Source organism: Neomonachus schauinslandi, chromosome 6 (assembly GCF_002201575.2).
Source record: "Neomonachus schauinslandi chromosome 6, ASM220157v2, whole genome shotgun sequence".
NCBI lineage: Eukaryota > Metazoa > Chordata > Mammalia > Carnivora > Phocidae > Neomonachus > Neomonachus schauinslandi.
In genome coordinates this window covers 3,552,253-3,564,864 of record NC_058408.1, presented here as the reverse complement: position 1 = coordinate 3,564,864, position 12,612 = coordinate 3,552,253, and the positions used below count along the sequence as shown (strand labels likewise).

General features: G+C 43.3%; 1 protein-coding gene across 1 annotated transcript; it reads left to right on the top strand.

Annotated features, from left to right (window-relative positions):
• The first annotated feature begins 3,867 nt into the window (after positions 1-3,867).
• LOC110573438 (olfactory receptor 6N2) lies at positions 3,868-4,821 on the top strand. Its single transcript, XM_021681934.1, has one exon. The coding sequence runs from the start codon at positions 3,868-3,870 to the stop codon at positions 4,819-4,821; it is 954 nt and encodes a 317-aa protein (XP_021537609.1).
• Positions 4,822-12,612: the final 7,791 nt, after the last annotated feature.

The following is a 12,612-nucleotide window of genomic DNA, read 5'->3' as shown; positions in this document are numbered from 1 at the left end:
TCACCGTACACGCTTATGCAGGGACAACATAGACCCAAAGACACACAGGACAGCTTAAGGGCGCATGGCAATGAGCAGGGCTCAGGAGGACAGGCCTTGAAATGGGCAGCACTTGAGACCTCGGGTACATTTCTCCAACCGCTACCAACATTTCTGAGCTTAGAAGTGATGAACACGGTTCTCGAGTCAGAGCATGGGCACTTCCAGCTGTGTGACCTGGGGCACATCTTTACACTCTCTTTGCCTTGGTTTTCCCAAATGGGAAATGGGACTACAATTGCACCCACCTCACAGAGTAACTGCGAGGATCTTATTCGTGCATGCGCTGTGCTTGGAAAGATATGTGTGACCTTGCAGAGGCTCCGTAAATGGATATTTTGGTAGAGCTGAGGTTGAAATGAAGGTTTCTGAGACTCCAAAACCCCTGCCTTCCCTCCACCTCCCAGAACAGGCAGCTCCTATCAGAGAAGCTTCCTGAAGGAAGAGCGATACAGGGCTGGATCAGGCACATGATCAGGGGAAGTAATTGGTTAGAAAGATTTGGTGAAATACAAAATCTCTTTGGACTTGTGAGGCCAGACAGGAAATGCAAGGGTGCATGTGATTATGGGAAGAAGGGTGGGAGGGTGGGGCCATGTTTTCAGAGCCAGAGTCCAAGAGTCTGTGTTAAGAAGTCGGTGGTGATAGGGAGAGGGGAGGTGTCAAGGAAGGGATGGTGAGATGGGGAGCATTTGGGAGAACTTCTCGGAGCCAGGTAATGGAAGGTGACGTGGAATCCATCCAAGTGCCTTCCCAGGAGGCTGGCCCTGATTCTCACCTGCTTCTGGGGCTGGAGGTCTCTTCCTTGCCTGTGCCCCTTGTGGCCTGAAACAGGATTGGCTCGGGGGACCCTGCTCCTTGGGGTTGGACTCTCTGAAGAGGAGAAAAGCCTCCTAGATCCAGTCTTCGTCTCCCACGTATGTCTGAGCCTAGCAAGACAGAAATAGATGCAGGCGACGTGCGGCTTCTGGTAGGTGATCCGAGAACCACGCTAGTGATGCAGATTGGGGATGTGAAACGTGGGACCTACAATAAGGGATTTGAAAACAGCTAATATTTTGAAATTGAATTGGAGTTGGCTTAGTGAAAAGATGACTTAAATAAGGACTTGGAATGTCTGGTTTTGAGAATCATAGACTACCAGGTCCTTCCCATCATCCTGATCCCCCCGTTTGATACTTAAATTCGCTCTACAACCAAGAGAGTGGCTAACTGTGCTAACACCTGCTTTGAAAATGTTGAGAGACAGGAAGCTGCCCTGTGTGCGACCACAGACTGGCTATGTGCTGGCGTGGAGGGCAGAAAGTGGGGTCTTCTGAGAAAATCACTCATGACATGGGAACTGTGAATACAAAGATCTAAGGAGGTGTATCATTTCGGGAGCAGCTGTATTTGAAAAGACTTCACCCAGAGAGGGCCGTATGTAGGCTCTCCAACTGGGGGGTTAAAGACACTTGCTGACAGAATTTTAGATCCAGAGGGTGGGTGCTTCTGGAATTATGCCATGTTTGCCTTGACCTACATCTACAGTTGGCTTCAGAAAAGCTAATAGGTAGAAAGAGAAAACATCATCAGTAACAGTTACTATACACCAAAGATGATCAAAAATACTTGTTGAATTTAATTCGTCTGGGTGGGCAAGAATAATGGGTTTTTCCACAGGATTAGGGGAAGGGACGCAAGACAAAATTTACCATGCTAAGTTCCTTTAGATATATTGAGCCTGAGATGCCAATGGGGATGACGAAGGGTGTGTTCAGGTGCAGCTGAAGAATATAACTTAAATTCAGGCTACAAAAAAGTTCAAGTACATTCACAAAGCATTCACTGAGCTCACAGGTCTGTGCTTGTTGCTCTGGGCATCTGTGGGGATATACAATAGTTAACAAAGTACTACATTTACTCTCAAGGATCTTGCCAATTTCTGGGAAGACAGACTCCTTACAAAGTTGGTACAGTATGCTAAGTGGGCACTGTAAACGTGGAAGAAGGAATCGGTCACTTTTTCCAAGAGAGTCAGGAAAGGCTTCACTGAAGAGCTGGCATTTGACCTAATTTTGAACGATGAGAAGCAGTTGCCGGACAGGGAAAAAAGAAAGAGGGGCAAACCAGAAGCAAAAGGTTAAGAGGGGCACAGATACCAGAAACGCAATGAAGCAAAGATTTCTGTTTTAACGTCATTAGTCTCCTATAATTAGAGAGGTGAATGCACAGTCCCTGTAGATACAAGAGGTTCAAGAAGAGTGCCTTACGCACTAATAGCTTTGAATCAATTGAGCACTTTAAAATATCAAACTTAGGAGTTTATTTGCACTGCAGGGCACTTGGGTTTAAGGGCAATGTTGGGGTTTGGGTGGGTGGTATGAGCTGAGGGGAAAGTATGGGGGCTCTACTATTCAATTAATTAGTTCGATTAAAAAATTGGTTTCATTGAATACTTTGAAGTGAAAGCCATTGTACCAAGTACTAGGATTACAAAATAAGTAAGACACAGCAGATTGTCAGCATGGAAACTAGAATTTGGGCAGGCTCTCCAGAGGCACTGAGACATATATGGGACATGGTGTAGCTGTCACTGGCTACCATTTTTATGCATCTATAGTCACACTGTCTGTGATGGTTTGTGTTGGTGGTTTCTCTCTCCCTCTCTCTCTTTTTGCATTTGCTTTACGCTGTGCTTGAAAACGGATAGAATGTGCAACACTTTTTTTTGGTATGAAATTCACCAAGCCAGCTATGCATTCCCCACCTCTACTGATTACCATCGATTTTCTGAACATGCAGGATGTATGCTTCTTGCCTCTTGATCAGGTTCCTTCTGAGTCGTGAACCACCCTGCTTGTCTTTTCACCAGCAATACCCGCAAGGCAAATTCACACCTTTGTCTCTGAGCTGGAGGTCAGAATAGTTAAATATCAGTGATGTTTTAAAAACTACATCTGAGGTCCCAAATCACTGGGCAAAACTCCCAGTTGCGACACCGCGGAGGGGAACATGCATTTCCCTAGGTCCAGCTGCTTCCTGTTCTGTGCCCACACATGGGATTTTTGTCTGAAATGTTTATTTTCTTCTTTTAGCTAACTGCTACTGTTCTGGAAAATTCAGTTCGGGAGTTTCTTCCTCTGAGAAGCCTCTCAGTCACCCTGGGCTGAGGAACGAGCCTCTTCCTCAGCACTCCGTAGCTCTGCACTTCTCAGGCGACACCAGGATGACTGACTGGTGTGCCGCTTTCCCTTCGAGGCTATCAGCTATCTGGGGGCAGGGACTGCACCTTGCTGAAGTCGGATTCCTTCTGCCTGACACATGTGTATTCGAGAAGTATTTGTATTTGTGAACAGAACCATAAGATTTGCCACTGCATTCATCTCATATACAAAACCCACCTTTTGAATCTGACTGAAGGAAACACTATGACCTGGGGAAGGGGGTAGAATGTTTGGGGAAGGGCACATAGTGTAGACAGCATGGAGGGTATGAGTTCAAATCCTGTTTCTGTGACATGGTGTCTATAAGAAAAAGAAGAGTGTCATCATCTCACCATTCTCTCTGCTCTTGAACTTTCCCATCTGTAAAATGGGTATAACAATGGTACTCATTGCTTGTGTGAAAATTAAGTAAAATACAAAACACTTGTAAAAATGCTTGATGCGTTGTGAGCGTTAGCAGTTGTTATCTTTAGAGCAGTATCCCCAGTAGCAGCAGTAATAGTAATAAAATGCTGCCTCTATTAAAATAAATAAATAAATAAAGAGAAATGAAGTTTTGAGTTGGGTTAGGCAGTCACTTCCACCCAGTTTTGTCTCCCTCCCTCCCCCACCTCCGCCTTCCATGGAACCGCACAACCACTCAAGCTTAGCTGAGTTCATACTCCTTGGTTTCCCCAAAGTGGGCCACATCAGGGGCTGGCTTTTTGTCTTGCTGCTGTTGGCATACCTGTTCACTATCTGTGGCAACATGCTCATCTTCTTAGTTATACGACTGGATGCAGCCCTACACACACCCATGTACCACTTTGTCAGTATACTCTCCTTCCTGGAGCTGTGGTATACAGCCACCACCATCCCCAAGATACTGGCCAATCTTCTCAGCGAGAAGAAGACCATTTCTTTTGCAGGATGCCTCCTTCAGACCTACTTCTTCCACTCCCTAGGGGCCTCTGAATGCTACCTTCTTACAGCCATGGCCTATGACCGATACCTGGCCATCTGCTGGCCCCTCCACTACCCCGCAGTTATGACCCTAACACTCTGTGGCAAGATGACTGCTGCCTGTTGGACTTGTGGCTTCCTGTGTCCCATTTCTGAAGTCATCCTGGTCTCCCAGCTCCCCTTCTGTGGCTATAATGAAATTCAACACATCTTCTGTGACTTTCCACCTCTGCTGAGCCTGGCCTGCAAGGACACATCCACTAATGTCCTCGTTGACTTTGCCATCAATGCCTTCATCATTCTTACCACCTTCCTCTTTATTATGGTTTCCTATGGAAGAATCATTGGTGCTGTACTGAAGATAAAAACAGCAGCGGGGAGAAAGAAGGCCTTCTCCACCTGTGCCTCACATCTCATTGTGGTTCTCATCTTTTTTGGCAGCATCATCTTCATGTACGTGCGCCTAAAGAAGAGCTACTCACTGACACTTGACCGGACACTTGCTGTAGTCTACTCTGTACTGACACCACTGGTCAACCCAATTATCTACAGTCTTCGTAACAAGGAACTCATTAAGGCCATCAAGAGGACCATCTCCCGGAAAGGGGGGAGAGCTAGTCCTACTCACCACTGACTCTCTACCAAGGTCCTTCTTCCACTTCAATGTTGGCCTCAGAAAAGTTCCATGCATCTTTGTCCTGACCGTGAATAATCTTCCCATTATCACACCTCTATGGATCTCATCTCCTCTTGCCTTCTCAAAGACATAATTTACGTTTTTCTTTAATTTCCTACATCTTTATGGTTTTCCATTTTGTACTTGATCCGTGCTTTCAGCATTTAAGAATACTTTAGAATCTCCCTTCTTAATAAGCACACATATCTCCTTGGCATACATTCTCAGGCAGCTAGAAGTGCATTTCTCTCGGCTCTCATTTCCAATTAAACTTCTCAATGTGATTAATGACACAATCTACCTCCTCTTCTTCACTTTCTACCCACTTTACATCCCGTTGCAATCTGGCTTTGGCTCAACCTTCCAAACAATACTTTGCCAAGATCATTAATGACCTCCATGCTGAATCCATTAGACCCTGCTTGTCTTTCCTCTTTCTTGAACTCTTGATACACGTGACCAGTTCTTACGTCTTAAAAAAGTTTGTCTCTTAGCTTCAATTGCATCATTATCTTTTCATTTTCTCCTTATTCCTCGAATCCATCTTCCTATCTTTTTTTGTCCTGTCTTACTAGATGCTTGAGTTACTCTTACAGCTTTAAATTTCCTACCTAGGCCAGAACTCTTTGAGTTCTTCAAATACATTAAGATTTGTATGGCTCCAAGAACTTCGCACTGTTTCCCCCCAACGCTTCATTCGGTTCACTTCTCATTGTGAGTGTTTGTTCAAATGTCACATTCAAGTGACATTATCTTCGAGAGGATAATATATGTGATCACCTAATGTATGTTACCTAATATATGTTACTCATTTTTTTCTCTTTTAAATTATGTTTGTTTCCTTCCAAATATGTATCACAACTTATATGTATATATGTAGATAGATAGATACTATGTATACTATTTATCAGTATAGATATAATTTGTTGCTCTTTCCTACAAGTCTATAAACTGTATTTGGTCTGAAATTATGTCAGTTTTGTTACTTGCTGTATGTCCAGAATCTAACAAGTGTCTAAACTTGCTGAGTATCAATAAAAATGTCAAGAATGAAAAATATAATGAATCTGACCCACTCCTCTCACTTACACATTCTGGTCCCTACTCTAATCACTACTGGACCCCACTCTTTTTTACAGTGCCTTGATCCACTCCGGTTGAACATGCCCCTGTCTCCTGTACAACCAGCTTCAGCTTGTCCTACCTCTGCCCTTTAAATCTCTGGGTAATACTGACAACCCTTGTTAATCACTAACTGTGTGCTACTCTCAGTTATCTTTTCTGGATCTCTACTTCTTTATTCACAAATAAAACATATACCTTCCAATGATAATAAGATCTTTCTAAAATGTGACTGGCCTCCTGGACCCTGAGTGAGGACAGAGACAGGCCAGGGACACCGCACTGTTAATACAAACTCCTGATCCTACCTGTTGCTCCTACCTACAGCGGTTTTATCTTCTTTTTCACACATGAGCTGCCCCTTTACTCTCCTGTTACCTTGCCTTGAAAAGAACCCTGTCTCAGGATTTTGGATTTGAATCTCAGTTGTTCTCCCAGCCATTTATGTGACATTGGCTGCCCAACGGGGTGTTTCATTTCCTGGATCTCATATGGACGGGATACTACTTGCCTCATATGACTCCTCACAATCACTGATGTGAGCATGATCAAAAGACAGACAGTAACCAGTGGAGGGAAGGGTCCAAAAACAGGACCGCGGTACTGCTCATGAGGATGTAAAATGGTGCGGTCACTTTGGAAATCAGTTTAACAGTTTCTCAAAAGTTTAAACATATCATCACCAGATGACCCAGCAACTCCACTCCTACGTATATCTACCCAGGAGAACGGAAGAACTCATACATGGAAGCACTGTTCACAATAGTCAAAAAGTGGAAATGACCTAAATGTCCATCAGATAATGGATGGATAAATAGAATATGGTATATCCAAAAATGGAACATTATTTAGCATTAAATGTGAACGCTTAACACAAGTATTGATGTGGTTGGATTAAAATATATGTTACAGTATGAATGAACTTTGAACTCATGCTAAGTGACAGAAACTAGTTGAAAAAAACCCACATATTGTATGATTCCATTATGCAATGGCCAGAATAGACAAATGCTAGGGGTAAGGGATTGGGGAAGGATAGGGTGATGCAAATATTCTAAAAGTAGATTGTGATGATAGTTGCACAAATACTAAAAGTCACTGAATTGCACAGTTTAATAGGTGAACTGTATGGCATGCAAGTTATGTCACAATAAAAAAATAAACATTTTTAAAGAGGTGAAATAAAGACAATTTCAGGAAAAGAGTGAAAGAAATTATTGTCGGTAGACATGCATTACAAAAAATGTTGAAGAAAATTCTTCAGGCAGAAGGAAATAATACTAGATAGAAATTCCAAACTACACAAAGAAATGAAGAGCACAAGAAATGGTGGAAGGTAAATAAATAACATCAAATTGTGGTATATTCTACAACAGCCATAAGAGGAAAAGAACTACAATGAAATGACATGGGGTAAAGCTCATAAACATAATGTTGAGTGAAAGAAAGCAGAAACAAGAGTGTAAACTGTATGAATGAATTTATATAAAATACCAAAACACGTAAAATCCACCTACAGTGTTAGATGTCGGGTAGCTGGTCACATATGGGGCAGGAGAGGAGTTGTGTTGGATGTAAGGGAGCGTGGGGGAAATTTGGGAGATGTTTCCACTGTCCTGTTCTGAATGCTCCTTACATAAAGATTTAATCTGTGAAAGTTCACTGAGTTGCACATTACTGAGTGTTCTGTATAGATATTTCAATACCTTTTAAGATCCAGAGTCACCCTCTAGCTTGTACTTTTTCATTTCTTTGCTAAATTGTATGTTCTGTATAATAAAAGGTTATGGTTCCAAACACAGTAGCTGCACAAAGTGCATAATTTACTTAGAGTGAAGTAGAATAAAACAAATCAGATAGGGGGTGTAAAACAAACTAGGAAACAAGCCAAAAGACAGGTGAGTGCTCCCTTCTATAATTTCTGAAGGCTTTGCTCTCTGTTTTCCATGGAAATTCCCATCCTGCTACATTTAAAGTAAGCATGGAGGAGAGGGAGGGTAGAGGAGGAGTATGTTGTCTGTCTCGGAGAATAGAAAGGGATAGTGTGAAAGCTTTCTGCTCTCCATATATGTCTAAGGACCATATGGAGAAATAATAGTTGTAACATACAATAATATAGAGAGAAAAATGGATGCAGAAATAGCAAAGGAGAGAAATTAAAATATAGGTAAAGAAATAGTGAAGCAGTCTCATCCATAAAGGAGGATCATGATTTCTTCCCTGTTTGTTCTGCAGAAGTTGTATGTTTATTTATGTTTATATGTTTGCATATTGTGTGTGTGTATATATATACATGTATAAGTACATACACACATAAATATGTGTTTTCTCTCTCACAGGTCCCACAACAGAGGAACCCATTTGAAACTTGGGCTTCCACCCCAATTACTGTATTGTGTGGAAAAAAAAATCATCTCTCTGAGAGATGTTCTATCTCAACCTGGGCAGGTAGTTACTATTATTGAAGGGAACTCCCAGGTGACAAAGGACCATTGGCTGATGAACTTCCTGTGTCTCGGTGCCCTCCCTGAGAGACCACTTTGGCAACCCCAGGAGGGCTGCTCTAAAGGCCCAGGGGCTTCTGCCTCTGTGAGGACCTAACAAGGACACAGGCCACGGGAGAGGAGACTCTAATGGTGTGACTGACTCCCACAGGGCTCCGTCAAAGTGCTGCACTCCCTTCCAGCCCCAGGAGTGCCCGCTGTGACTGTAAATGAGGGGAAAGAAGTGAGCAGGAAGCTCTCCCAGCTCCAGACTCTGAGGGGTGATTGGACTCCCCAGCATAAGCCCCGCAGAGCCCTCCCCACCATTGAGCTCTGGGTAAGACATTGTCACTCAGGCACTTTTACTCTCATGTTCTTTTCTGGTTGGAGCGCTGAGAAGAAAATGAGCATTCAGAAATAGGGAGAGGGCTAGAAGAATTAGGGTCCACAGGCATATCATTCAGAACACAAAAAATATTTAAAATAAAACACAAAGATATTCTGCTTTCCTAATGCTATCATACAGTCTGGGCACAGAATGAGCAAATTGGCCATGTTTTAACTAGTGTGATCCTGAGCAAGCCATCTCCCCCATCTGGGTCCTGGTTTTCTCTTTTACACAATGAAAACATGGAACGAGATGATCTAAAATTGCATCCCCTCTTAATCCAGCTCTTTGGCTCTGTTCCTAAATAATTAGGCACTATGGATAATGCAATGGTGGGGAAAAGATTTGCTCTAAAAGTGTTTTGGAGTAAAGGGAACATAATATGGTTGCACAGGACCCAAGTAAGATAAATGCGACATTTATACATGTATTAGGTTTTAAAAGAGCCCTGATTCCAGTATTAGGAGACCAATGAGAGGAGATGAGTAGTTGATGAGTTAAGGATCTGGACTACTCATCCTGATCATCATCAATTTTTTCATTTTTCACCACAACTGTGAGCCATCAGACACTGCGCCAAGCACTCTAGGAGGTGGGGCATAAAGTGAGACTTTAATTTCAAACACCTCACAGAGAGTTGCTTTGGAACGATAAGACGTATGAAAGGAAAATATTGCAGCACAGGACAGGGTGTAGTTGGAAGCAAAGTGAGGAAGGACTCCTGGGAATTGAGATGTGGGAAAGACTGGTGTTCGCCACGGACGGTCAAGGAAAGAAAGTGGGGGACTTGAGTGCCCAGATTGTTAGATGTCTGTGGATGGACTTAGGAGCAAGTATGTTCTCAGGAGGGTACGCTGCAAACAGAAGGGTCAAGACTAAACACAGGGACCCGTCTGGCAAACAGTGAAATGTCTATGATGATGGTGAAAACAGTGTTTATAGCGTGAATCTGGACCAGAACAACAGGGATTTTCCACAGAGCAGAACTAGGGATCGTGGGTGAAACTCAGATGTCAGGTCAATGGAGGGACTCAGTTTATCACTGAAGCATGTCAACAACAGAGAGAATTGTCTTATGGGGCAAGAAGCTTCAGCCTCCCCTTTGTTTTCTTTTTTTTTTTTTTTTGGTGGTGGTTTGAAAAGATCTTTTATTTTTATGAATTGATGGGAATATCTGTTACATTTAAAATATTTTTAATGGTCCAATGAAACCCAAGATTATGGCAGTACAACGAGAATTGGTATTTCCTAAAATTTCTTCCAACATGGACTCGATGTCTCTTGGTGTCGGAAACTGAATTACAATAGTAATTAGAAATAGTAAAAGAAAATGAAATAAAAAAAATGTAAAGGGAAAACCATCAGCAATTTTTTTTTTCTATACCGAGTGGGGTGTGAAGGAAAGAAGAGAGTGGTCAGAATCCCGAGAATTATGACCTGGGGAATTGAGAGGATGTGCAGAACCGGTTTCAGAGGGGAAATAATGCTTGGCTTGACCATGCTGACTTTGTGTGACTTTGATGTCCCAGGATCCAGGAACCGAAGGACAGCAGGACATTGGTGAGCAGAGAAGCAATGTGCGGGGTCCCCTTATCTGTGGGGGACACGTTCCAAGACCCCCAGGGAAGCCTGAAACCACAGATAGTACTAAACCTTACGTGTACTATGTTTTTTCCTATACATACATACGGATGATAAAGTTTGATTTGTAAATTAGAGTTAAATTTTTAATTATAAACTAGTAGAAGTTAAGTTTTATAGAAGTATAAAATAAATATAAATATACTGTAAAAAAAATTAGGTGAATGTAGTTTTTTTCTCTCTCTCAAAATATCTTACTGTAGGGCACCCACCCTTCTCGTGATGATGTGAGATGATAAAATGCCTACACGATGAGATGAAGGAGGTGGGTGATGTAGGCATCATCATGTACTGTGAGGCTACTCCTGACCTTCAGATGATCCATCAGAAAGAGGGTCATCTGCTTCCAGACTGCAGTTGACCACAGAGGGATAAGAGGGACTACTCTATAGCTTGAGACTAAGTCTTTGGAGTCATGTGGAAGCCCTACCCTCCGAAGAAGGAAAGGGCAAGACATTGCCTTCCAATATTCAACCGTGAGACCGGCCCCGCATTCATCTGGAAGTTTAGTCAAGGTCACTGGAAAACTCATCTGTGAGTGCAGTCGGGAGGCCAGAGATGGAGCAGCAGCTCCAGGAATGGTGCTTTATATTTATACCTGGAGGGGAAGGAATGTAAAACATCCACAATAAATATGATCTGAGTTGGATAGAAATGTTGAGATAATCTTTTCTAGGAGGCACATCTGCACCTCAGATTTGAAGAAGGTAGAAGGCAGAATTGGACAATGACAGATATGGATTTGGAGTGAAGAAAACTAAGGCAGAGGGGAAATATCTAATATTAAGATGTTTATTAAGGTCTTGCTGGAGCAAGATCACTCATAAGGATCCCGCCCAGAAATAGCCCTCCCGCATCTTAGTAGAGACACATCCTATCTTTGGAATGAGAAAGCTTTTGGTAGAAGACGGGGGCATGTTGTCTAGGTTTTGAAGATAGTGCAGCCAGGAACCAGCAGAGTCAATAAAATTGGGTTTGACTGTGATGAGAGGACTGGAGGACAGAAAGAGGAGACTGGATGCCTTTGTAACACTTTGCCTTTACCCAAGTGTGCCCTTGTGCCTAGAATACCTTTCTTTCCTTTTTTCCACCTGGCAAATTCTGACACTTTATTTCAAATAAGAATGATGTCTTCTGTGAGGTGGTCCTGACCTCCATGTCCAGCCCACGGCTCATCCCCAGCTCCTCTGGCTCCTGCATATGCAAAGAGCGGTTATCCTACCCAATTTGCTTATTCACTTAACAAATATTTATTGAATCATTATCATGTTCCAGACACAGCTGTGGGCCCTTGAGAGTCGTCGGTGGATGAACGGAACAGAAAAACTCCCTGCGCTCTGGGGCTCACATTCTCGAAGAGGACAGAAACAACAAATCATTGTGACAACAAACAAGGACATTTGTGATATGCTAGGACGTGGTAAGTCCTGTGCAAAGGATTAACTGTGGACAACGGAAGGGCGGTGCTGGGACAGGACAGGGGTGTGTGTATGTTGGGAGGCAGCGCTCAGGCAGGGCTGCCAGGCAGGGCGGATCTGCACAAAGGCTCCGAATGAACAGAGAAGCGACCCAAGTGGAAATTTGGCAGGAAACAGCTGCGACAGAGACTATAAAGTGTCAAGTCACTGAAGAGGTTTGAGCAGGGAATTGACTTAACATCAAAAGGACAGTGTGGCTGCTGTGTCGAGAGAGGTGACAGATGGACAGACAGGGAGGATCTGGTAGGAGGCGATTACAGTGATGGAGGTGAGAGATGTCATGGCTTGAACCCAGTGAAAATAGATCCTGGATTTGAGAGAAAGACAGAAACAAGGATCACGGTGAGGATTTGGGCCCGTGAGTTGCAAGACCATGACTGCCTAGTTTGGAGAGGGAAGGCCGGGGTGGGGGCGCCCGCAGGAGTGAGGTTTGAGGTGGCTGTTAGTCGTCCTGAGGGAGGTGGGACCAGGCAGCTGTGTCTGGAGTAGGAGAGACAGCGTTGGCTGGGAACTGATTTGGAAAGTCTTCAACATATATGGTGCTTTCAGCCATGACACTGGATAGCATTGACAAAGGAGTGAGTTTACAAAACAAAGAAAAAGGAAGAATCAACGCTGAGCTCTGTGAATTAGAAAG

Bases quoted from the DNA above. Each gene is read 5' to 3' on its own strand.
- LOC110573438 (XM_021681934.1), top strand. From the start codon at position 3,868: ATGGAACCGCACAACCACTCAAGCTTAGCTGAGTTCATACTCCTTGGT.